The sequence below is a fragment of the Phyllobates terribilis genome, unplaced genomic scaffold, assembly GCF_046119375.1.
Source record: "Phyllobates terribilis strain yellow unplaced genomic scaffold, ASM4611937v1 Scaffold_5__5_contigs__length_657084704, whole genome shotgun sequence".
In the NCBI taxonomy this organism is placed as follows: Eukaryota; Metazoa; Chordata; class Amphibia; order Anura; family Dendrobatidae; genus Phyllobates; species Phyllobates terribilis.
In genome coordinates, this window is record NW_027362765.1 from 516,834,950 (window position 1) to 516,862,916 (window position 27,967).

General features: G+C 44.8%; 1 protein-coding gene across 2 annotated transcripts in view; it reads right to left on the reverse strand.

Moving 5' to 3' along the window:
- LOC141273611 (beta-microseminoprotein-like) overlaps nucleotides 1-8,600 on the reverse strand; it is a 63,301-nt gene extending 54,701 nt beyond the window's left edge. For both annotated transcript variants that reach the window (XM_073685679.1, XM_073685678.1), the window contains exon 1: nucleotides 8,454-8,600. In XM_073685679.1, the coding sequence (XP_073541780.1) occupies nucleotides 8,454-8,456 (3 nt within the window). In that variant the 5' untranslated portion in view covers nucleotides 8,457-8,600. The remainder of the gene's footprint in view (nucleotides 1-8,453) is intronic.
- Nucleotides 8,601-27,967: the final 19,367 nt, after the last annotated feature.

The window sequence follows — 27,967 nt, forward strand, 5'->3', positions numbered from 1 at the left end:
AGCGACATGTAACGCCCCTGTCCATGCCTACTCGTCCAAGTGTCTGTGGTGAAATGCACCCTGTCACACACAGAGTTTCTCAAAGAAGCGGTGATGTTGTGTGCGACATGCTGGTGGAGCGCAGGCACACCTTTCTTTGAGAAGTAGTGCCGACTGGGCATCTGGTACTGGGGCACTGCGACGGACATAAGGTCTCGAAAATCCTCTGTGTCCACCAGGCGGAAAGGCAGCATTTCTGTAGCCAAGAGCTTGCAGATGGTGAAATTCAACCTCTTAGCTTTCTCATGGCTAGGAGGAAATGGTCTTTTACTTGTCCACATCTGAGGGACCGAGGGCTGGCTATTGTGCTTAGACGGGGTTGATAAGGGTGTCCCCGGCAAACTGCCGGTCTGTGAGGAAGATGCAGGCGGACATGTTAGGTTGCCTTGATCCAAAGGTGGTGCTATCGATGTCGGACAGCGCTCAAGACCAGCTGGTGTTACCACCTCCAAAGAAAATGATGACCTGCCAATCACGCTGGCTGTTGCGGGTAAAGAGGTGGCAGGTCTGCGCCCCAAAACAGGTGTGACTGCTGTCCCCCCAGTCACAGAGGATGAAGAGGCCGCGGATGCACAAGATATGGCAGACGGTGGTTGGCCCGGCCGGCTAGACCGCATTGTAGCACACTGAGCTTCCCACTGCAACTTATGCTTCATGTCCATGTGCCGGTTCATGCATGAAGTACTCAAACTATGTATTTTTTGGCCTCTACTTAGCTTTTGCTGACAAATGTTACAGATAACACGAGTTGGGTCATCTTTATCGATCTGAAAAAATGCCCAGGCTATGCAAGGCTTAGCACCCATGCGACCTGAAGAGCCACCACGACTTGTGGTGAGAGGCAGAGTTGTGTTTGAGGATGCAGTTGTTGACGTGCTTCCAGTACTACGTCTCTGTCCAGGAAGGCGCAACCTGACCTCGTCGTCACTAGCATCTTCCTCCACCTCCTCTGCTGACCTCATCTCTTGGCTGACTGTGGGTTGACAGTAAGTGGGATCTCCGACCTCATCATCATCACCCTGTGCGTTATCACACCCGTCGTCCTCAGAGCCAACCTGTTCCTGCCCTGACAAAAAACTAAAGTTGTCGCTCCAATCAGGTATTTGAGTCTTATCATCGTCTTCCTCATTGCCTCCACCAACAGGAGTTACAGTTTGGGAATGAGGGTCTACATTATGGTCAGAACCTTCTGCGTCTGGTCCTGGATCCGACTCATAAAGATTCTGGGCATCAGTGCAGATCATTTCCTCGTCTGGATTCACAGAAGCGCTGGAGTCGACCTCTGATTCCCAGGCTATAGTATGAGTAAACAGCTCTGCAGACTCAACCATCTGTTCTACCTCATACTCAGACGGGCAGCTGGAGATTTGGGAGCTGTGAGGAAGCAAGTGCGATTTGGGTGACACCTTTGAGGACTGGAGTATTTGTGATGTTGAAGTTGATGTGGAGGAGAGCCCACTTAAAGGAGCACTTGATATCCGTTGAAGCACCTGCTGTTTTTGTGCCTCATCTGGAATTTGTAGCGATTGGCGTGGCCGTAAGAAAGGGATCTTATCACATTGTCCGCTAAAAGAAGTAGACATTTTAGTTTGGCTGGAAGATGGTCTTTCTTCTGCACCTACCCCACGGACACAACCTTTTTTCCCCTTCCCAACACGCCTATTCCCCTTTCCACCAGCAGCAGGCCTTTTTCCACTCATTTTGGTGGTTAACTAATTCACAACTCTGGAGTTGTTTGCACAAAAAAACAATGGATGGTAACCGAGCAGAGCTGAGTGGCCAAACTGTGGTATTAGGCCAAAACTATTGGCTGGGTTAGATGCAGAAAACAATTATTTTTAATTTGCAACCTGATGGAGGTCAGTATAGATGGACTAATAGACCAAGTCCCACACACTGCTAGAAGCCCAAATATTTTTTCAGAGCTAGATGCAGAAAAAAAATATTTTTAATTTGCAACCTGATGGAGGTCAGTATAGATGGACTAATAGACCAAGTCCCACACACTGCTAGAAGCCCAAATATTTTTTCAGAGCTAGATGCAGAAAAAAATTATTTTTAATTTGCAACCTGATGGAGGTCAGTATAGATGGACTAATAGACCAAGTCCCACACACCGCTAGAAGCCCAAATATTTTTTCAGAGCTAGATGCAGAAAATTTTTTTATTCAATTTGCAACCTGATGGAGGTCAGTATAGATGGACTAATAGACCAAGTCCCACACACTGCTAGAAGCCCAAATATTTTTTCAGAGCTAGATGCAGAAAAAAATTATTTTTAATTTGCAACCTGATGGAGGTCAGTATAGATGGACTAATAGACCAAGTCCCACACACCGCTAGAAGCCCAAATATTTTTTCAGAGCTAGATGCAGAAAAAAATTATATTCAATTTGCAACCTGCTGGACGTCAGTATAGAAGGACTAATAGAACAAGTCCCACACACTGCTAGAAGCCCAAATATTTTTTCAGAGCTAAATGAAGAAAAAAATTATTTTTAATTTGCAACCTGATGGAGGTCAGTATAGATGGACTAATAGACCAAGTCCCACACACTGCTAGAAGCCCAAATATTTTTTCAGAGCTAGATGTAGAAAAAAATTATTTTTAATTTGCAACCTGATGGAGGTCAGTATAGATGGACTAATAGACCAAGTCCCACACACCGCTAGAAGCCCAAATATTTTTTCAGAGCTAGATGCAGAAAATTTTTTTATTCAATTTGCAACCTGATGGAGGTCAGTATAGATGGACTAATAGACCAAGTCCCACACACTGCTAGAAGCCCAAATATTTTTTCAGAGCTAGATGCAGAAAAAAATTATTTTTAATTTGCAACCTGATGGAGGTCAGTATAGATGGACTAATAGACCAAGTCCCACACACTGCTAGAAGCCCAAATATTTTTTCAGAGCTAGATGCAGAAAAAAATTATTTTTAATTTGCAACCTGATGGAGGTCAGTATAGATGGACTAATAGAACAAGTCCCACACGCTGCTAGAAGCCCAAATATTTTTTCAGAGATAAATGAAGAAAAAAACTATTTTTAATTTGCAACCTGATGGAGGTCAGTATAGATGGACTAATAGACCAAGTCCCACACACTGCTAGAAGCCCAAATATTTTTTCAGAGCTAGATGCAGAAAAAAATTATTTTTAATTTGCAACCTGATGGAGGTCAGTATAGATGGACTAATAGACCAAGTCCCACACACTGCTAGAAGCCCAAATATTTTTTCAGAGCTAGATGCAGAAAAAAATTATTTTTAATTTGCAACCTGATGGAGGTCAGTATAGATGGACTAATAGAACAAGTCCCACACGCTGCTAGAAGCCCAAATATTTTTTCAGAGATAAATGAAGAAAAAAATTATTTTTAATTTGCAACCTGATGGAGGTCAGTATAGATGGACTAATAGACCAAGTCCCACACACTGCTAGAAGCCCAAATATTTTTTCAGAGCTAGATGCAGAAAAAAATTATTTTTAATTTGCAACCTGATGGAGGTCAGTATAGATGGACTAATAGACCAAGTCCCACACACCGCTAGAAGCCCAAATATTTTTTCAGAGCTAGATGCAGAAAAAAATTATATTCAGTTTGCAACCTGATGGAGGTCAGTATAGATGGACTAATAGAATGATGCTATGCCCAAAAGATTTTACTTCACTAGGTGCAGTAAAAAAATTGGTATTCTATACACAGGTGGTATATCTTGCAACACAGATAGGCTACTCCACTGACTAACACACTCTGCAATAGGCCAAAAAGGATTAGCTTTGCTAGATTCAGCCAAATGCTGTGAAAAAAACTTGCACAGCACTGGCACAGACCTGCCTGGCAAAAACTGATAGGAACTGATGTAACCTAGTCCTGAAAAGGACTCCAATTACAATTAGTCTTTACTCCCACAATCTATCTATTTAAGAGCACAGACCTGCCTGATAAAAGTCGTAGGAAATGCTGTAACCTAGTCCTTAAAAGGACTGCAATCACAACTATTCCCTACTCCCAAGCTATCTGTATATTTGGGCGAAAATTGGCTTGAAATTAACCAGGTATAGCGCACACAGCAACAGCGGTGCCGTCTAACACGCAGCTGCAGCAGTGAGAAAATGGTGGCGACGGGGAAAATGGCTTGGTCTTATAGGGCAAGGACATGTGACATACACTGCCAATCACACATGCCCTTGCTTGTGTGAAAAAAAGCACTTCGCTCCGTGTGTGCGCTGCTGATAGGCTGACAGATTGCACCTCCCCACTGCAAATGCGGGAAAGAGAAAAAAAAATGGAGATCTTCATTGTTCCTGCAGAGATCCATCCCCTGCCCCTCCCCCCACCCCGCTGTACACTCAAACTGCGTATTAACATTAATTTTCATCATTACTGAGAAAAAATCCAGTTATGATTTTGGTGCACGAACAGTTATCGAACATAACCTCGAACAGCCGAATTTTTCTCAAATTGTTCGTGTTCGCCGACCGGCTCGAACACCGCCCAAAACAGCTCGAATTTGAGATTGGCGAACAGTTCGAGTAGAACAACGCTCATCTCTAATTAGTATACCTAAGTCTTTTTCACATGTACTGTTGCTTAGCTCTATTCCTCCCATTCTGTATATGCTTTTTTCATTTTTATTGCCCAGATGTAGTACTTTGCATTTTTCCCTGTTAAAAACCATTCTGTTGGTTGCTGCCCACTGCTCCAGTTTATTTAGGTCTTTTTGAATCCTCTCTCTCTCTTCTCTAGTATTAGCTATCCCTCCTAGCTTTGTGTCATCAGCAAATTTAATCAGTTTTACCTTTGTAAAAATGCTAAGTTTGGGGTTAAGTGAACATTTTTGTGGGAAAAATTAGATTTTTTTTACTTTCACGGCTCTACGTTATAACCTTCTGTGAAGCAACTGGGGGTTCAGGATGCTCACTAAACATGTAAATACATTACTTGGGGGTCTAGCTTCCAAAATGTTCACTTGTTGGGGGCTTCCACTGTTCAGGCACATCAGAGGCTCTCCAAACACAACATGGCATCTACTCTCGATTCCAGACATTTTTTATTTCAAAAAGTCAAACAGTGCTCTTTTCCTTCCCATCCCTGCCGTGTGCCCAATTAATATTTTTTTCTCACATATGGGGTATCGGCATACCAGGAGAAATTGCACAACAAATTTTGAAGTCCATTTTCTCTTGTTACCATTGTGAAAATAAAAATTTGGGTAACATTTTTCTGAAAAAAAAGTAAAATGGTACTTTTTCCTTCCACATTGCATTATTTCCTGTGAAGCACAGAAGGGTTAATAAACTTCTTGAATGTGGTTTTGATCACCTTGAGGGGTGTAGTTTTTAGAATGGTGTCACTTTTGGGTATTTTCTGTCATAAAGGCCCCTCAAAGTTATTTCAAATGTGATGTGGTCCCTAAAAAAATGGTTTTGTAAACTTTGTTGGAAAAATGGGAAATTTCTGGTCAATTTTTACCATTCTAACTTTCTAACAAAAAAAATTCTGTTTAAAAAATGATGCTGAGGTAAAGTAGATATGTTGTAAATGTTATTCATTAACTATTTTATGTGACATAGCTCTGGTTTAAAGACATAAGAAATAAAAGTTAAAAATTGCAAAATTGTCAAAATTTTTGCCAAATTTCCGATATTTTCACAAATAAACACCAGACATATCAAAAACATTTTAACACTATCATAAAGTACAATAAGTAACAGAAAACATTCTCAGAATCACTGGGATCCGTTGAAGAGTTCCAGCGTTACTACCACATAAAGTGATAAAGAAACTACGACCCACATCATATGAAAAAACGCAGGCTGGGAAACCGGTCATGCAATGCCAGAATGCGAAGGCCTGGCCAGAATATGCCTACTCAGAGAAAATTGCAAAACAGGAGAAGGACATGAGTATCATGGCATAAATATAATTTTATTAGAAAGTAGTAATGCTAAAATACATTATTAAATGATTCACAATATATACACTGTGTTCCAAATTATTATGCAATAATAATAATAATGTTACATTTGCACATAGGACCCCTTGTTCGAAAGGAGCTTCTGAACTCTCTCGTCCATTGAATTTGTCAGGTTTTGGATGGTTTCTACTTCAATTGTTTTGCATGAGGACAGAATACCCTCCCAGAGCTGTTGCTTAGATGTGAACTGCCTCCCGCCATCATAGACACTCCTTTTGATGATGCTCCAGAGGTTTTCAATGGGGTTGAGGTCAGGGGAGCATGGGTGCCACACCATAAGTTTGTCCCCTTTTATGTCCATAGCAGCCAGAGATGCAGATGTGTTATGTGCAGCATGAGACGGTGCATTATCATGCATGAAAATGATCTTGATGCGAAATGCACGGTTCTTCTTCTTGAGCCATGGAAGGAAGTGCTGTTTGAGAAACTCAACATACATTATTGAGTTCATCTTTACCCCTTCAGGGATCCTAAAAGGGCCGACAGTCTCTCTCCCCATGATTCCAGCCCAAAACATTACTCCACCTCCTCCTTGTTAGCGTCGTAGCCGTGTTTGCATGGGGTGTCCATCAACCAGCCATCCTCCACTCCATCCATCTGGACCATCGAGATCATTTCATGCATGATAATGCCCCGTCTCATGCTGCACATAACACATCTGCATCTCTGGCTGCTATGGGCATAAAAGGGGACAAACTTATGGTGTGGCACCCATGCTCCCCTGACCTCAACCCCATTGAGAACCTCTGGAGCATCATCAAAAGGAGTGTCTATGATGGCGGGAGGCAGTTCACATCTAAGCAACAGCTCTGGGAGGGTATTCTGTCCTCATGCAAAACAATTAAAGCAGAAACCATCCAAAACCTGACAAATTCAATGGACGAGAGAGTTCAGAAGCTCCTTTCGAACAAGGGGTCCTATGTGCAAATGTAACATCACCTAGAATAAAGTTTTGAGTTGAAAACTGTTTGATTTCAGTTTGTAATAACCTGCTAATGCTTATAATTTCAAAAATGACCATTTTTTTGTTCTTTATTAAAATGAAAAGGTCGAAAACTCTGCTGTGCATAATAATTTGGAACATGCATTTTGAGTGCAGTTTGAGTTTTTTATTTTTTTTTAAATATACTGTTATCATAGGCAGTTTGTACAAAAACCTTTCAATTGTACTCTAATAGTTATTTGACTGGAAAATTACAATGACTGCAATTCATATAGGTAATTTGGGAAAATCTGAGAAAATATTATTTGCATAATAATTTGGAACACAGTGTAAACAGGACATAGTGTGCAGTGGGTCGGACACTGTGACATCATACCCTGACAGAGGGGGCCCAAATGCATCCCAAGTGGGTGGTGAGAGATATTCCCATCACTTGATCAACATAAAAACATATCATAGCATGAATGTCCAGTAGATGAAGATATCCTGATGACTCCCCAAATAAGAGGAGACCCAAAAATAAGGTAGAGCGTCACAGAAGTATTGTAAGGGTCAGGAACGCACCTTGATGTGCTTTTCGCCCAAAAGGAGAGATGCTTTCTGAAGAGGCGCTATCAGAAACAGGAAAATGACCTTCCTAAATACGCCGCAGCTAATCACATGAGCAACCACATGACCGCATTTTAAGAAGCATTAATGTGACAAGACGCATTACGGCGCATGCACCAGGAGTCCCACCCCCCGCCACATGGACCCCAGCTGTCAGCGCGTGTCAGATAAAGTGACACTGGTCAGAATTGTAAAATTTGGCCTGCTCATGAAGGTGAAAACTGGCTTTGGGGGGTGGTGGTGAAGGGGTTAATATTCACATCTCTCAATCTATTTCCCTTCTTTCTTCTGAACCTCCCCATCCTATGAAACTTACTACCTCTGAATATCAGATTGTCTTCCGCAATTGAAATCTTCAGACAGAACCTGAAAACTCATCTCTTCAAGAAAGCCTGCAATAGCCCCGCTGCCACTTCACTACCGGAAATGCTCCAATCCCTTAACCTGTTTCCTCCACCAATACCCTGTAGATTGTAAGTTCAGTAAGACAAAATTCACTCTTCAGCATTTTGCAGCTTGTGTGGCATGTTTGCATTGATGCTTTTAATGACTTTTTTGCCCAAACACTGCAGCCAGATGTTACTCCAAAGTCTATAGCAAATAATTAATAATTCAAAACACATTTTTGTATTTTGCATTCTTGCGGTGATTTAGGGGCTTGTGGCAATTGTTTTTAAATTCAGTATTTTTTGCCATGGACTTCTCTGTGGGACTTGAGAGACACCAGAAAAATATATATATTAAATGCTACAGATTAAAAAAAAAGTCAAGAGAAGGAGGCTTAGTGTAAATTATCTAAGGACAAATCTTGTACAAAAAAAACAGTCAAAATATGTTTTACTCTTGCATATATAAATAGAGTATTATGTACAGACTTACCATCTTTTGTAGCTGTGAATAAGTTCCTTGTACTTTATTACCTGAGCTTTGTACTGGGGTATTTATACGTATTTTTTAAACTTCATTGGAATTCTGCAACGTCACATCCTTTAGTATGTGGTTGAAATCAAATATATACTTAAGCTGTTATATTTATTGTTCTGTTCTTTTCATATGATCACACCCAGTCTATGACTACGCTAACCGTCAATATTTCATTTGCAAACAGGTCCATAATACTGAGCAAACAGCATTTTAGGGTCCATAGTAGAACTGCAACATAAATCCTTCTTGATTCTCATAAACACAACATTCCCATTCAATATGTAAATACTAAAAAGAATTAATAACAATTATATTGTTATTATTATTATTATTATTATTATTATGTCATCCAAAAGCTTTTTTCTGACCATTTGAACAAAAATTTGGAAAAAATCATGGAGAAATTTTAAAAATAGCAAAAAAAGGTTTTACATTATAGAAACACAAAGAAATAGATCCCAAGCTAAACATATTAGGAACCCTGACACTGTGACTATAAGGCTATGTACACACGGTGCATATTTGAAGCAGAAATTTCCTGAGTGTTTCTGCATCTCCTTGGCAGGAAAAACGCATGCATTTTTGGTGCGCTTTCACCGCGTTTTTGATGCGTTTTTTAAAGCATGTTTGTAAATTGATGAATGCTTTTTGGAGCTAAATAAAGTTATTTGGTGGGATATTGCTTAAACCTTGGATTACAATCAGAACTGGGTAATATATTGAGTATATTGGTTAATTTGAATGATTAAAAATGTGTCTGTTGTAATTCAAATAAAGTATTTGCTCTTTGTGTGTTTATTTACCTCTTTACTTTACTTTAATTAGTTTTGATCATGAAAAGGTCTGATTGACACCTTGTCATCACCAAACAAAAGAACTGGGTGTCAGCTAGTCCCATTCACCCAATCTTCATTTACATTTCTATTCATGTAATTTATGCTGCTGCTGTGAGCTGCTATTTTTAGCCTGGGAAGGTGCCATTTGCAAACATTTTCCCTGGCCATAATTAACATCTCACAGCTGGTTTGTTAACCACTACATCCCCATGAACAGCAACAAGCAGCGCTTTTGAAGCAGAATATTTTTGTTGTGTCCAAAACGCTGTGTTCTAATACTGCACTTTTGTTGTCGGTACATGTGAATCCACTGCAGCAGAGACCAGTGTGTCCGCTACAGAAACTGACATGCAGTGGGTGAGTTTGGGTATGAGGCCACGATCAGGAGCCACTGCAGGTTTGACGCTGTGTGTTTATACAGCACCAAACCCACAGCGTCCAGATGTTACAGCATAGTGGATGGGATTTCTAGAAATCCCATGTCCACTATGTATGCATCAGAGGCTGCAAATCACCCGTGGACACTGACAAGCGGCGCGTCTTTCAGGACTGCAGCATGTCAAATTCTCTTGAAGAGTCGCTAGTCTCGAGACCACTTAGCTGATCTGTGACGTCAGCGCAGGTCCTGTAAGCACAGTATACTGCGGGGAGCGAGCCCACTCCCCATAGTCTAAGGCCAGCCACCGGGAGGAGAAGATCGTGGCCGGGGGTTTCCGGACAGGTGAGTATAGAGGTTTATTTTTTAATTTTTACTTTTCTTTTTTTTACAGCGTACGGCTTGGCTGGGAAGACTACTGCTCCTCCCATCCACGCCGCTCCCACTGTTATCAACGAAAGCGGCGGTCGGGATGAGAGGAGTTGCAGTCTTCCTCTCCAACCCGGGTACCACGCGCACCGCATTTCTGCCGCGAATCCATGGCCGTTGACTTTAATTGAAACACAGCAAATCCACATATACCTGCGGGTTTGCTGCATTTCAATGAACCTCAATGGGTGCAAATTTGCTGAGGGATCGCGCTAGAAATGGACCTGCCGCATTTTTTAATGCAATGTGAATCCGGAGCGGAAATTTCCGCATCATGTGCACAGCACATCCGGATTAGCATTGCTATGCATGGCAGACCAATTAACAAGCGTTTTCGCAGCATTTCCGTGGCAGGAAAACCGCCACGAAAACGCATCAAAAACACATCATGTGAACTTAACTTAAGGGCTTGTTCATGCATTGTATTTTCGACATGATTTTTCTGTGCATTTTTGCCATGAATAAAACTGCAGTTTTACAGTAATGTGAAAGTGAATCAGATTTTTGAAATCTCATGAACATGCTGCTCATTTTTACTTGCAGATTTGAACCAAAGTGTTTTTTTAAACAAGCATCACGTTAATTTTTTCAGCGTTAATCACCCATTTAAATAAATTGGATAAAAGTGCAAGTAAAAATGCATAACAAATGCAAGCAAAAACATGTAAAAAATCCAGAAAGAAACACTAATATTAACAATATTTACTATATTACACTGCATTTTTCCTGCCTACATTGTTTTTTACTGTAGAAAAATCTGTTGCAAATTCTTAACATGTACATATAGCCTAAATAGTAACTATATCACCTTCTTTTCAATACGTTTTATTGCAAAAATTACTACCTAACTTTAGAATAGTAGGCTATGTGGGGGCTCACACTGTATACAGGAGGCTATGTGAAGGCTCATAATGTATATAGGAGGGAATATAGGGGCTCATAATGTATATAGAGAGTTATGTGCAGGCTCATACTGTATATAGTAGGATATGTGGGGACTCACACTGTATACAGGAGGCTATGTGCAGGCTCATAATGTATATAGGAGGAAATATGGGGCTCATACTGTATAAAGTAGGCTATGTGGGGGCTCACACTGTATACAGGAGGCTATGTGGAGGCTCCCACGAAACAGGAGGCTATGTGCAGACTCATAATGTATATAGGAAGCTATATGAGGACTCATACTGTATACAAGAGGCTATGTAGCGGCTTATAATGTTAAAACTAAAAAAAAGAAAAACATCTCACGATAAGGACGCAGTCAGACATGCATATAAATCGGAGCGAGACCGAAAAGCAGTGCAAAGACTGGCCTGCGGCTCTTCCGAACCGAGCGTAACAGCTGCGGGTAAATGCACAAAGTTGTCATGCTTCGGTCTAGAGAACAGCTATTCAGTCTGTGCACTGCATTCCAATCTCACTTCAATTTATACGGCAGTCTGACTGCGCCTTTAATGTGAGACCATTACTTTTGACTAAATGAACATTAATTATTATTAAATCAACAGTTACCAATTGGCAACTGCGTTAATAATGTTACTGATTAGTAAGTGCACTTTTATTAATCCAGCAAATGCTCCTGTAGTCAAAAAGTATATGTCACGGTGATACCACGAAGATCAGGATGAGAAGATTGCGGAGTCTGGCTACACAAGTTACTGCACTTATTAGAACTGCTTCACCATCCTATTAAAGTTTTTCCTTGCTCTGTCATGGCAAGGGTTAATCAGTTCAGTTGTCCTCCTGGAGCGCTCCATCCTGAATTATCTCAGCTGTTCTGTGTTGGCCATTTTCCTCTGATATATATGCTCACCACTGGCACTTGGGAGGTGGCAGTGATAGTTCTACTTCCTTGTATGGTGGTGATGGAGAAAGTTCAGTATTTGGAGTTGGCAGTTGGAGACTTTCTCTGGAGATTGCTGCATGGAGTTGGTTTGCGTGTTTATCCTTATCCTCTTACATTTGGTTTCAACTTCCTATACCTCCTATATTTTACACTCTGTTGTTTTGTGAGGGTATTTGTATGATTGCAGTTTTCTTTTATCTCTGTCTGTTTACCCCTGTCTGGTTAGTGTTTTTGACTCGCCCCCTGGGCCGTGGGGCACTCGGAACCGGGCAATAGGGAAACGATGGGGGTAGCGGTGGCAACCCGGTTCCATGGCTCAGGGTGGTCAGAACAATGGTAGTCTGCTATGTACTGTTGATAATGTCCGACTACGCCACCCGTGGATTGCGGTTATTATGAACCGCCGCTGCAAGGTAATCCCCTGAGGCTGATGGTGTGCGCAGCTGAGGTTGTTTAACTCCCCACGGGAAGAGTGTAGCCCCAGGGTTGTGCAATGGATGATGGGGGTGATGGTGCAGGGAGTCCCAGTACCGGTAGTGCTGGAGGAGCGAGAAAGTACACAGACAACGTACTGCAATCCAATGTCTTTTACTCACAGTTCATGTGCTCCGGGTCACTTCTGTACAGGTAGTGACCGCCCGAGCCGTGCTGCGTCCACCAGGTGTGGGGCTCGGTCAACTCCCAGGCTGTTCAGAAGTATGGCTCAGGACCCCCTTTTGTCCTCTCTCTGGCCTGCCTCACCAGTGACCCACTTTTGTCCAGCTGCCGCGGATCTGCGCGGGTAAACGTGGGCCCCGTCTCCCGCTGTCCTATATGGTGCCTTCCTAGCAGGTTTGATGAGGTGTCGCACCAATAAATGATCACGACGTCCGGTCTTTGGCTGAGGGTAGTTTCTCCTCCACCAACTTGGGATCCGGTACCCTTAATCTGTCTGACCCTTCACCCGGTATTCTCGTGGGTTCTTAGGGTCCCTTCCACCTTCTTGTTCCTGAGCCCCTCTGTTTCTCTCTCTCTTCCCCTTCTTTCTTGTTCCTTCTTCTCCTCCTTCCTTTGGCCTCTTCTCCAGGCCCACTTCTCCTTCTCCTCTCAGGCTCCGGCCTTTTCTCTAGGCCTGCCTCTGAGCAGAGCTCCTACAGAGCCCCTGCTCCCTGTCTTCTCTGACTGAACAGACTCTGCTGACAAGACCCAGAACTAAGATGGTGCCCACCTTTTATACCTCCCTCTAGAACATGAGCCCAGGTGACCAGCAACCAATGGGCTCTTACCTACGCTCAGGAACCGTCCCCTCCTGCTCCTGCATCACTGGGTATTCCTCCCCCCTCCCCACTCCAGCCAGGGACATGGTCTGTCGTGCCTGCATTTCTGTCTAATGGGAGCACCGTTGAACTGTCCCTCGGAAATGGGGTGAGTGTGCTGTATGCAGCTAACTGAGCCCTGGTCCACACTCCATCCTTACCTGGGAGTGGAATATCACACCTCTGGCAGAGGTGCAATACCCCTGTAGCGGCCGAGCCCTCGGGGTGCTACATTTTCCTATACACTTTAGCTCCTCACCTCCCTGTGTGTGGGGGAGGGATCAGATGTGGGTTAAGTTAGGAGCATAGATAGGTACGAGACTCCTGCGTCTCCACCATTTGGGGGACAGGGATAGACTAGAGCGCCCCTGCTTTGAGGGATCAGGTAGGTGCCCACAGTCCCTTCTCACTATGTGACATTATCATTGGTCAAACCTTTTTGGATCCATTATGGATCCTGTGATTTCTCTGGCAGGGCAACTACAAAAACTCTGCCTGCAGCTGGCAGACTTGCGCTCCGTGGCTTTACAGTGCCCATCGACTCCATGCTTAAAACCCATGGTGCAAATTTTTATTAAAGAAATAGTCAAATTACATGGGATTCCATCTGATCTTGTTTCTGACCTGGGGGAAAGGGAGTTCAATTTATTTCCAAATTTTAGAGAGAATTTTGTCCTAGTTTAGGGATTTATCTTTCATTTTCATCTGCCTTTCATCCACAGTCTAATGGGCAAACTGAAAGAGTGAACCAGAATCTTGAAACATCTTTTAGATGCTTAGTGTCCGAGAATCAGGAAGATTGGGTTTCTTATTTACCTCCAGCTGAGTTTGCTGTGAATAATGGTTGTTATGAATCTATTGGCAAGTCCCTGTACTTTGGGGCATTCAGTTTTCACCCACAATTCTGCTCCTTCAATAGGAATCATTCTTCAGGAGCACTTGAGGAGCAACGGTTTCTTCATCCATTATATCAGTGTGGCAAAGTGTTCTTAATAATTTGGTGGGTCTGGACCTGTATGTTGGTGATTTGGTGTGGTTGCCCTCGAAGAACAGTAAGTTGAAGGTTCCTTCTTGGAAACTGGCACCCAGGTTTATCGGCCTCTATAAGAAAGTTGCCGTCGTTAATCCTGAAGCATTTTGCCTTGCTCTGCCATCCACTTTTAAGATTCATAATGTGTTTCACCGATCACTTCTCAAAAATTATATTGCTTCCTCTGAACCATCTCCACCACCACCTTCCTCAGTCACTGTTGATTGGAATCTGGAATCCAGATAGCGAAAATTATTGATTCTCTCTTGGTATGCCGGTCTCTTCAATATTTGTTTCATTGGAAGGGTTACGGTCCTGAGGAGAGAATGTGGATACCAGCATCTGACGTTCATTCGATTAGGTTGGTCCAGTTTTTTCACATTTCACGTCCAGATAAACCTGATTCTGAGGTTCCGTAGGTCCTTCTTAGGAGGGGGAAAACTGTCATGGGGATACCGTGACAGAGAGGGGCCATAAGATTGCGGCATCTGGTTACATGAGCTCCTGCACTTATTAGAACTACTTCACCATCCCTTGTCATGGCAAGGGTTAATCAATTCAGTTCATCTCCTGGAGCTCTCCATCCTGAATTGTCTTAGCTGTTCTGTGTCGGCAACTTCTCTCTGGTATATATGCTCGCCACTGGCTCTTGGGAGTTGCCAGTGATAGTTCTACTTCCTTGTTTGGTGGTAAAGGAGAAAGTTCAGTGTTTGGAGTTAGCAGCTAGAGAGTTTTTCTGAAGATTCCTCTGTCAAGTTGGTTTGTGTGTTTATCCTTATCCTCTCACATTTGGTTTCCCCTTCCTATACTTCCTCTGTTTCCCACTCTGTTGTTTTGAGAGTGTATTTGTATGATTGTAGTATACAAGCTGAGAACCACAACCCAGAAGTTGACACCTGCCCCCTGTAAGAAAGTCGGGTGCTTTATTGCTTGTTTTATTAGTTTATTTTGCAGTCACACACATTTAGAAAAACAGTCTAGAGCTAGGTATTGATTTTTGTAATAACGCTGGCAGTGATAGAATGGTAATTGTACTCTTTAACTAGAGCATGGAATACAGTGTTTACACCATGCTTACCCCCTTCCTGATTTCTTATTCTTTTGCATGTTTGTCACACTTAAAGTTAAATATTAGCCAGAGATAACACAAGTAAACACAAAATGCAGTTTTTAAATGAAGGTCTCTTTTATTAAGGGAAAAAGAAATCCATTTCTATCATATATATTGTGACAGGGTCACTGGCAAGGTATATGAGGAGAGATATGTGTCACAAAGGTTGCTATCTTCCGAGAGGGGTTAATCTACCATGACAGGGTTGGATTTTTTGTGAATAGTTGTAAGAGATGGGCGGGATGGCTACTCACTAGTGTTGAGCATTCCGATACTGTAATATCGGGTATCGGCCGATATTCGCGGTATCGGAATTCCGATACTTAATTCCGATACTTTTACAATATCGGATACCGGAATCGGAAGTTCCCATAATGCCTGCGCTCTGCAGTGTCTCTGAAGGATGACAAGCTGGGTGGCAGCGCTCAGGTGCGATCCAGCCTGTCATCAGAATGCCATCCCAGCGTGGGAGAATTCTCCTGATTGTTTAAAAGCCGGCGGGTGGTATAGAGCCGCCGGCTTTTAAACAATCACACAGCCCCATACTGCTTCCCCGCAGCCTCCCACCCCGATCCTCCGCTCCCCTCGCCACCTCCCATCCCAATCGTAAGTTAGGACCGGGCGGGGAGCACAGCACCAAGGAGCGGGGAGCGAAGGACCCGGGCGGGGAAGCCGGCAGTGAAAAGACTTCACCGCCGGCTTTCCCGTTCTGTGCTGCGCTTTCCCGCCGGTTATTTCAAATGAACAGCTGAGGTATCAGGTGATGCCGATCAGCTGTTCATTTGAAGTCGCCGCGTTGCCCTCAGAGGGTTCATGTGAGTTCATGCTTGACTGCATGAACTCACATGAACTTTCCCACGACCGCACAGGTCAGCCTCACCTCCCAGACGATCAGACCGTCATGATTAGTGTGTGTGCGGGGTGTGTGTGCGGGGTGTGTGCGCGATGTTTGTGCGGGTGTGCGCGGTGTCTGTGCGATGTGTGCGGGTGTGTGTGCGGGTGTGTGCGGTGTGTGTGCGGGTGTGTGCGGGTGTGTGCGTGCAGGCAGACATAGGCCGATGTGACACTACTACTCCCATCGGCCTATGTCTGTCCCCCGTCCACTCCTGCCAGCAGGATCAGCTCGATGGGAGCAGTAGTTCCCATCAGACTGATCCTGCTATTTAAATTGCCCTACTGTGTCCCCAATAAATTTTAAATACATGTCATTGGTGGCCAGTGGTTACCTACAATAAATTAGTTCATACATTACCTGTCCCCGCCGATCGCCACCTAAAATAAAGTAAAAAATAAAAAACTACACCTATACTCACCAAGACACCTAATTCCCCGAAGCCATCGATCTCCTGTAATAAAATATAAAATAATAAACCACAACCTTATCCTTACCCCTCCGTAGTAGTCCACGAGTGTCCCACGATGATCTCCAGTTCAGAGCAGCCACATAGAATGTGACCGCTCTGAACCGCTGCCGCCACTAGAATGACGGGGCCGTAAGGGTTCACCGGAGTTCAGGCAGCGCTGCTCCGGTTAGCTCCTTTACGGCCCTGCTGTATCGTGAGAAATTCCCACGGTACAGCAGTGCCGTAAAGGAGGTCTCCGGAGCTGCACTGACTGAATGCACTCCGGTGACCTCAGTCAGTGGCTCCCGCTGCCGGGAGCGGACGTGTTCCCGGCAGCGTGAGCTTACAGCAGCCATGCACAGCTGTCACCATCTCCAGATGTGACAGCTGTGCATGGGAGATCAGCGCAGGAACGTGGACAGGTAACTATTATTTTTAGTAAACTAAGAATTAAATAAAATTGTGTGTTTTATTTCAAATAAATTATTTTTTTCTGGGTGTAGTGTGTTTTTTCTTTTTAACACTTTGTAGGTTAGTAATGGGGGTGTCTTATAGACGCCCATCATTACTAACCTGGGCTTCATGGCAGCTGGCGCTGACATGAACCCCACCACTATTACCCCCTGCCACCGCACCAGGGCAGCGTGGAAGAGCGAGGCTAAGTGCCAGAGTTGGCGCATCCTATGGATGCGCCATTTCTGGGGCGGCTGACGACTGGTGTTTCTAGCCTGGGAGGGGGCCAATATTCATGGCACCCTTCCTGGGCTATTAATATCAACCCCCAGCTGTCTGCCTAGCCTTTGCTAGCTATTAAAATAGGGGGGACCCCACATCATTTTTTTGGGGGGGTCCCCCATTTTAATAGCTAGTAAAGGCTAGGTATTCAGCTGGGGGCTGATATTAGTAGCCTGGGAAGCTCCGTGGGTTTTACCCCCTTCCCAGGCTTCAAACATCTGCCCCAGCCGTCTGCTTAACCTCCGCTAGAGACTAAAATTATGGGGGATCCCACGCCATTTTTTTTTTAAATAAATCCATTATTTTAACACTAAATGACATTTGAGGAGTTAATAAAGATGCGGTCCCTAAATTATTATTTATTTTTTAATTAATTTTTCCCAAAACTTTTGACGTGGGCTTCGCCATATTTTTGTATGCCAGCCAGGTACAGCATCCAGCTTCTATGAACGCGCCATTTTCCGGGGCGGCTGCGGACTGCAATTTGCAGCGGGTGGGGCCCAGAAAGCTTGGGCCTCCCTGCGCTGCAGATTCCAGCCCCCAGCTGCCTAGTTGTACCTGGCTGGACACAAAAATAGGGCGAAGCTCCACGTTTTTTTTTTTTTAAATTCATGAAATTCATGGAATAATTAAGAAAAAAAGGGCTTCCCTATATTGTTGTGTCCGGCTAGGTACAAATAGGCAGCTGGTGGTTGGGGGCAGCCCGTTCCTGCCTGCTGTACCTGACTGGACACAAATATAGGGCGAAGCCCCACATCAATTTTTTTTAATTATTTCATGAATTTCCTGAAATGATTTAAAAAAAATTGACGTGGGGCTTCGCACTATATTTGTGTCCAGCCAGGTACAGCAGGCAGGAATGGGCTGCCCCCAACCACCAGCTGCCTATTTGTAACTGGTTGGACACAACAATATAGGGAAGCCCTTTTTTTCTTAATTATTCCATGAATTTCATGAAATAATTTAAAAAAAAAATGCGTGGGGCTTCGCCCTATTTTTGTGCCCAGCCAGATACAACTAGGCAGCTGGGGGCTGGAATCCGCAGCGCAGGGAGACCCAAGCTTTCTGGGCCCCACCCGCTGCAAATTGCAGTCCGCAGCCGCCCCAGAAAATGGCGCGTTCATAGAAGCGCCATCTTCTGGCGCTGTACCCAACTCATCCAGGGCCCTGGTGCGGTGGCTCACTGGGTAATAAAGGGGTTAAGGCCAGCTTGGCATTATCAGCTGGCCCTAAGCCCGAAATTCATGGGGTCACGCCAATACTAGACATGACCACCATGAATTTCTAGTAAAGTATTTAAAAAAACACAACACCCAGAAAAAAGTCCTTTAATTGAAATAAACACACAATTCTTTATTGTTCTAAATTAAACCATACTTACCATCACGCCCATTCCAGCTGAAGCCAACGATCTCCTGCAATAAAAGTAAAATAATAAAGCAACATCATCCTTACCTTTCCATGGCTCCCACGACAGCTTCAGCTCTGCTACATCGAGATGACAGGCTGGACCGCAGCAGAACGCTGCCATCCATCCTGTCATCCCGCAGACACTGAGAAGCGCAGGCATACTTCCACTCCTCAGTGTCTGGCTGTGACGGCATCCAGATGAGCCGAGGTCATGTCCAATGAACTCAGCTCACCTCATGTACGTCACTGACAGCGTGGGAAAATTCTCCTGCACTCAGCACTTCAGCGTGAGAATTTTCCCACGCTGTCAGTGACGTGCATGAGGTGAGCTGAGTTCATTGGACATGACCTCACCTCATGTATGTCACTGACAGCGTGGGAAAATTCTCACGCTGAAGTGCTGAGTGCAGGAGAATTTTCCCACGCTGTCAGTGACGTGCATGAGGTGAGCTGAGTTCATTGGACATGAACTCGGCTCATCTGGATGACGTCACAGAGAGACACTGAGGAGCGCAAGCATGCCTGCGCTTCTCAGTGTCTGCGGGATGACAGGCTGGATGGCAGCGTTCTGCTGCGGTCCAGCCTGTCATCTCGATGTAGCAGAGCTGAAGCTGTCGTGGGAACCATGGAAAGGTAAGGATGAGGTTGCTTTATTATTTTTCTTTTATTGCAGGAGATCGTTGGCTTCAGCTGGAATGGGCGTGATGGTAAGTATGGTTTAATTTAGAACAATAAAGAATTGTGTCTTTATTTCAATTAAAGGACTTTATTCTGGGTGTTTGTGTTTTCTTTTAACTTTGACTATGGGGTTAGTAATGGGGGTGTCTTATAGACGCCTCTCCATTACTAACCTGGGCTTGATGTCAGCTGGCATTATAAGCTGACATCAACCCCAACCCTATTACCCCCTGCCACCGCACCAGGGCAGCATGGAAGAGCGAGGCTAAGTGCCAGAATTGGCGCATCCTATGGATGCGCCATTTCTGGGGCGGCTGACGGCTGGTGTTTCTAGCCTGGGAGGGGGCCAATATTCATGGCACCCTTCCTGGGCTATTAATATCAGCCCCCAGCTGTCTGCCTAGCCTGTGCTAGCTATTAAATTAGGGGGGACCCCACGTTATTTTTTTTGGGGGGTTCCCCCATTTTAATAGCTAGTAAAGGCTAGGTATTCAGCTGGGGGCTGATATTAGTAGCCTGGGAAGCTCCGTGGGTATTACCCCCTTCCCAGGCTTCAAACATTTGCCCCAGCTGTCTGCTTAACCTCCGCTAGAGCCTAAAATTAAGGGGAACCCCACGCCAATTTTTTTTTAAATAAATCCTTTATTTTAACACTAAATGACAAGTACAGTAATCAACACTGTCACTGTACTTCATATATATGTGACTGACATGTTTCTATCTATCTAATCTATGTGTGATTCTCTATTCTTTCTATTCTAAATTGTCGGGTACAGATGCTGAATTGCCGGCCGGCTTTCTTAAAGAGACGGTGCATGAAAACACTATTATTTTTTTAAATAAATCCTTTACACTAAATGACAAGTACAGTAAGCAACACTGTCACTGTACTTCTTATATATGTGGCTGACATGTTTCTATCTATCTAATCTATGTGTGAAGCTCTATTCTGTCTGTTATAAATTGTCGGGTACCGCTGCTGAATTGCCGGCCGGCTTTTTTAAAGAGACGGTGCACGAAAACACTAATATTTTTTTTAATAAATCCTTTACACTAAATGACAAGTACAGTAAGCAACACTGTCACTGTACTTCATAGATATGTGACTGACATATTTCTATCTATCTAATCTATGTGTGATGCTCTATTCTTTCTGTTGTAAATTGTCGGGTACCGGTGTATGCCGCTGATGAATTGCCGGCTTTTCATGTCATTCTACATTATTCTTAGTTGTTTTACTTCATGTAGAATTAACCTACAAGGAAAGAAAGGGTTTATTTTCAATCCGATATTTGTGTCCCATTGACTTGCATTGGTTTCCGGTATCAGAATCGGCGATATCCGATACTTTTTGGGTATCGGCCCGATCCAATCCGATACGATATTTCCTGATATCGGAAGGTATCGCTCAACACTACTAGTCACCATATCTCCACCTCAATGGTGTGGTTCGGCAGGTTAATGGTGTGGTTCGGCTACATATGCAGCTTCTGTCAGTGACGTGCATGAGGTGAGCTGAGTTCATTGGACATGAACTCGGCTCATCTGGATGCCGTCACAGCCAGATACTTAGGAGCTTCACTGAGGAGCTTCTCAGTGTCTGCGGCATGGCAAGCTGGATGGCAGCGTTCTGCTGCGATCCAGCCTGTCATGTCAATGTAGCAGAGCTGAAGCCGTCCTGGGAACCATGGAAAGGTAAGGATGAGGTTGGTTAATTATTTTACTTTTATTGCAGGAGATCGTTGGCTTCAGCTGGAATGGGTGATACGGTAAGTAGAATTTAATTTAGAACATTAAAGTATTGTGTCTTTATTTCAATTAAAGGATTTTATTCTGGGTGTTGGTGTTTTTTTTAACTTTCAATATGGGGTTAGTAATGGGAGTGTCTTATAGACGCCTCTCCATTACTAACCTGGCCTTGATGTCAGCTGACATTATAAGCTGACATCAACCCCAGCCCTATTACCCCAATGCCACGCTACAGGGCAGTGGGAAGAGCGAGGCTAAGTGCCAGAATTGGCACATCCTATGGATGCGCCATTTCTGGGGCGGCTGACGGCTGGTGTTTCTAGCCTGGGAGGGGGCCAATATTCATGGCACCCTTCCTGGGCTATTAATATCAGCCTGCAGCTGTCTGCTTAGCCTTTGCTAGCTATTAAAACAGGAGGGACCCCACGTCATTTTTTTGGGTGGGTCCCCCATTTTAATATCTAGTAAAGGCTAGGTGTTCAGCTGAAGGCTTATTTTAGTAGCCTGGGAAGCTCCGTGGGTATTACCTCCTTCCCAGGCTTCAAACATCTGCCCCAGCCATCTGCTTAACCTCCGCTAGAGACTAAAATTATGGAGAACCCCACGCCAATTTTTTTTTCAATAAATCATTTATTTTAACACTAAATGACAAGTACAGTAACCAACACTGTCACTGTACTTATTAGATATGTGACTGACATGTTTCTATCTATCTAATCTATGTGTGATGCTCTATTCTCTCTGTTCTAAATTGTCGAGTACCAATGTATGCCGCTGATGAATTGCCGGCCGGCTTTTTAAAAAGACAGGTGCATGAAAACACTATTATTTTTTTTAAATAAATCCTTTATTTTAACACTAAATTACAAGTACAGTAACCAACACTGTCACTGTACTTATTATATATGTGACTGACATGTTTCTATTTATCTAATCTATGTGTGATGCTCTATTCTTTCTGTTCTAAATTGTCGGGTACCCGTGTATGCCACTGATGAATTGCTGGCTTTTCATGTTTCACTGAGAGCACTGTTCCCATCGATTTGAGCAATCTCTGTAATGCCACAATCACCATGGTTGTGGCATTACAGTGAGTGGCAAACAATACCTGCATGATTGGTGCTCTAAATAGTGCCAAACATGCAGGAGGAGGACCCGTCCAAGCATCGCGCAAGTACTCGGCGAGCTCCGAGCATCTCGAGTACTGAGATGCTCAGGCGAGTACCGAGCGGTGGCGAGCATGCTCGCTCATCACTAGTAATGATGTATTTTACTACGTGGTGTTTGCTTTGCTGTATATGATTGTAATACTTTTTATATTATTCTGTAAGAATTGTAATAATGTATATTTTTATATGCATTTTGCTGTATATGATTGTAATACTTTTTATATTATTTTGTAATGTCTTGTTTGTTCAAATTCTTGTTCTGTGACTGAATTATTCTGAGATGTAATTATATAAATTGATGTGTGTGTTGGCATTATTTGTATTTGTTTTGCATCATTTAGCATGAATGTTGCCTTTCATTAAGGTGTTACAATGCTTTAGTACTGATTTACAAAGAAATGATAATATCATTTCTGAATTTGTAATCTCTATTTTATCTGAACATTCAATCTACAGCAAATGCTGTTTTTAAAAACAGTGATAATGATTTACAAATTTTCTAGTTGTTTATTAGTAATTGACAAAACGTGTGCTATATCATCTGAATTTATAACCTCTATTTTAATCTGAACATTCAATGTTGCTAGTGAATTGTGCATGAAGGTAAAACATGAGCGCTTGTATTTGTTTTGTATGCCCCTTTGTGGTTAGTGCTGTCTAGCATTAATGGATAAAATGTGTGTTATAGTAGTCTAGTTTAACTGATTTGCAAAAACTGATCTGTTTACTAATTCTAGTGTCTTGATACAGTTTGCTGTATAGTTGTAATACTTTTTATTTATTCTGTAAGAAGATTGTCAGAAAAATATTAAGGAAAATATTAAGAATTTCTCCCTCCCAGACCCCTGGGAGGAGGAGAAGAGCTGACACTTTGGCTAGTGGCTCCTATGCAAATTAGCCCACAGAGCAGAAGTAGCTTGTAGACAATTGCAGCACAAAAGGTGTGTCAGAAGTGACAGTCGCCCTGCAGTTGGTTGCAGGAGATCTCTACATTTGGCATTACAGACATCTTCTTAAAGGCTGTCTCTAGGACCCAGTGGCTACCTTCCTCTGGCTAATTAACACCCTGCCTGGGTGTATAAATACCTGCTGTGTTTCAGAGGAAGGTGCTGACGATATTCATTAATACTTGTGAAGGCTTTAGGAAGAGCAGTACTTTGTCCTCTCTGGAGTTTAAGGACGTGTGCGCATTTGTCTGGAGTCATCTAAACCTAAGCAATTTCCACCTGTTTGTGTACCCTTGTTGTCTATAGTGTTTAATGAAAATCGACGAGTGCTCATCTCCTCCCTTCCCTAGCCATAGCCATACGCCAGGGAAAGACAGGGAAAGGCACGCGTGCGGCGATTGGTGAAGAGCCAATACAGGGACGTTAGGGGAGACAGAGTGACACTAGATCAACCTAGGAGGTCTCCACTTCCCCCTTTCCCTAGAGTCTGGGCTCCCTTTCTCTTTTCCCTTTGTGTTGCACTAAGTCGTTCCCACACCTTGCATGACAGCTACTGACCCAATTAACATATGAATGAAGTCCCTCATAGCTCAGACCTGCAAGAAATAGACACCTCAGCATATAGGCAGAGATTGAAGGAAAGGGGAAATGGCTCTTTTAGGCTTCAAGAAAATTCTGTCTCACTACTCACCATAGCCAGCTGCAAACTACAGACATTTAGGCACCGACATGAAATATTGAATATTGGAAGTTCCATACTTCCAATAATAATGGGGCCCATATTTTTAGTGGCAGGGTCAACAATATGCTTATTTTCCCGTAGCTTTAAGACTAGGAGCTGTGGCACAAAAGTACCAGAATAATAGATCGCATCTATGCCATGTGTGGTCTCTAAAGAAAGGTAAATTCATAACGGAAAATATGGCGTCGCTTGCAAGCTTCTGCGATCAACCAGTAAGTTATCCCAGAAGTTAGAGATTCTAATAAAATTATGAAGGCTGGAGCCCAGCCCACATGATGTCATCACAGGGGAGTGTGTAGGCAGGCTCCCTTTGTCATAAAAGATCTGACCGAAGATGGGTCAGGATTCATTGCCGGGGGGTATAGAGACTATAAGCACTGTCACTGAAAACTTGCACGGTTCTTGCGAGAATTCTGTGCAGCGTTTTAAGAAATCAGACTCAGTGTTTTAATATTTTTTATCTGGGACATTACTGTATGTGTAGCAGTTGCACCACCCATTCTCTTGTTTTTCTGTCCTATCTTTTATTGGGCAATGATGGCTATGCGTGAAGAGCCCTGGTATACACAGCAGTCAATGGCCACTCTCACTGCCCTTTGTGAGCTGAGACAGATTGACCCCATGGGCAAAAACAAGGGCCATATGATTGCTGAACTGCTGCAAGGGACTGCAGAGCTTGTCCGACAGCATAGCCCTGATGATGGGGCGGCCAGCCAAAGCCCGGATGGTGGTGCAGCAGGGGTCACACCTGTGATTGCCAGCCAGACCCACAGCCAGGGTAGTGTGGACCCCCATCTGCAGATGGCCTTGGAGCTGCTCGCCGCAGACGATCGTGATGGACGACTGCAGCTGATCCTGAAATTTCAGGAGTGAGCAGAGCAACAGGCCCAGGCTGAGAGAGCTGAGCGAAAGGCCCAGGCTGAGGGAGCTGAGCAACAGGCCCGAGCAGACCGACAGTACCAGCTGGAGCTAGCCAGGATTCAGAAGCAGCCATCTTCTAGACCCATAAGTCCAACAGTGCCAACTGTTTTAAAACCCGTCCTGAGCATTTCCCTGTGATGGAAAAGGATGGAGACTTGGACATATTTCTGCAAGGGTTTGGAAAAGCCTGCAGACATTATCAGCTGACTGAAGTCCCGTGGGCCAGGTATTTGACTCCAGGGCTCAGAGGAAAAGCTCTGGAGTTGTTTGTTTCTCTCCCTTGAGACCAAGATGGAGACTATGAGGATGTCAAGTATGAATGCAGTCCCTTTAAGCACAGATCTGCAAGAAATAGATGTGGCACCCTGCTGCGCACAGGTAACCAGGGTGCATGGACGGACTTCTCCACAAGAGGCCCTCATTACATACAAACACCTCCACCCTTCCACCTCATACCTCCAGAGGGAGCCCTGATAGGGATATATATAAATGGAGGGTGGAGCCAGGCAGTCAGTCAGTTTTAGAGTTTAGTCAGATTGAGAGAGAGTCTGAGAGTGGTTGTCAGCAGAAGGTCCTACTACCGAGCGACAGGTGAAGGAACAGCACGACACATAAGCTAGGCCCAGTTGCAGGCTGGTCATGAGCATACAGAGAGGTAGACATGGACCAGGAGGCCTTACACCCACTCACTGGGGAGAAGTCCTGAAGTGCACCCACCCTACTGAGTACCCTGGACCGTACCTGACATCCGCACCAGTAAAGGTATTGAAGCGAATCCCCTGTCTTTGTCAGTTACTCCTGCTGCACCATCCCGCCTGCACTACAAGCCCCAGCATCACCACCCACCAAACTCCACACTGCCCCGGAGGCCTGCTCCACCTGTGGGGAGCAGAAACATCTCAGCTGCCATCCCATCACCCCCCGGAGGTCTGCAGCAGCGCTGGTAAACCTTACCAGGTACCACAGGTGGCATCACAAACTATTTATTTTATTTTTACTATCCAAGTTACAATTCCCCTTTTTGGTTGACCGCCCTGGGCCACGGACCGGGCCAGCCACTGTGACATATCCCCCACCAGCATCCATAGGCCCGGCTGTCGAGTACCCCATTGCCCTGGGGGCGCGTCAACTTCTGGCATCACGAACAGGATTGCGTGCCCGTTGCAACGAACAGGATTAAATGCCCATTGCCACCGGGTACTGTGTGCCTTAAAAGACTGTAACACTTACGGTGGTGAAGATTTCCCGCCATTCCCGAGGTTTCCTGCCATTATCCGCCTTCTTCCTATTGCCGCGCGGGAAGAAGAGGGGCGTAACCGCGGGAATCGGAGAGGCGTAACCGCTGGAAGCGCACGAAACCCAGGCCTCGCCTCGCGCATTGACGCTGAACCAGGAAGCGTCAGGTCCTAGAAGGAGACCGTTGTCCAGCGCACGCTCTGACGTCAGCCGCGAGGGAGACGCAAGGTCCTGGAAGGAGACCGTCGCCTGCGGAGCTGCGGCCTACCCGATCCAAGTAAAGAAGGTAGGCTACAGTTTACTAGGGGGGCGCAACCATGGCCGACGACCAGCAAGCTGCCAGAGCACCGGTTAACGCTCCTGATGCCCAACTTGCGCCCGGCGCTGCCCAGGTCGGACCGGCCGCCCCATCAGCAGGGGTCGTGACTCCGTTGATACCCATGGCCCTGCCGTATATCCCTGGAGCAAAATGGCTTCCCCAGTATGATGGCAAACCAGACACCCTGTCTGGGTTCAAGAGAAAAATATGCGGTGTACTGGACATGTATTCTATGACTGGTAAGCAGAGAGCCGCTGTTGTGCTGGGACAATTGACTGGTGCCGCAGAGCGGGAAGTTGAAACCTGGCCAGCCGCAGACCAGGAATCAGTATCCATTATCTTTAAGAGACTGCAAACTGTCTTTGAAAACCGCACTAAGACAGATCTTCGGATGAGGTTCTACCACTGTACCCAGAAACCTGAGGACAGTATCCGGGACTACGCCTGGCGCCCTGCGGGCCCTGAAATAGGTTAGTCCAGCCAGCATACAAGATGAGAATAAAATGCTGACGGAACAGTTCATCCGGGGCTTGAGGTCCCAGGAGGAGAGCAGAACTGTACAGTGGTGGGCTTTAGATCATCCAGACGCCACCTTTGACACCCTGAAGGACACAGCTATTAAGGGTCTACAGCCCCTGGAAACATCAGGGACTGCTATCCAGCGTTACCAGGGTGGGGCCACCACAGTGCCTGCAGCACCCACTGCTCCTTCATTAACGGCTGAAACAAAAATGCAAACAGTGCCCCCTAGCGAGCTGGACAACCCGCGCTCTGAAGTGCGTCAGCTAAGTAAAACCCTGGCCCCTGTCCTGAGCACCCTGCAGCTACAGACGGAACCCGAGCTGGAAGGAAGGATCCTACTTGCCGACAGCTGTGAGGATGTCCCCTGGATGAGGAGAAGAAGGAGGGCAACGCCACCCCGTAGGAGGACAACGCCACCCCGGAGGAGGACAATGCCACCCTGTGGGAGGACCAACGACCAACGTCGCCCTCCAGGAGACTTCATCTGCTACCGTTGCCAAAAGGCAGGCCACACAGCGCGGAACTGTCCTTTAAACGGGCAAACCCTGGGGCCGAGGGCTGACACCCAGAAGTAATTCAACCAGGCCCATCAAGCTGGTACCATCGGTTTGTAGGAGGAAGGCCTTTCCTGTCCATCGTGCTGGACGGTATAGCAACACCTGCATTACTGGATACCGGCTCACAGGTAACCATCATACCTGATGTCCTCTACAAAAGGTACTGGTCCGTAGATGAACTCCAGCCGCCAGCCCCGAACCTCTCTGTGTATGCC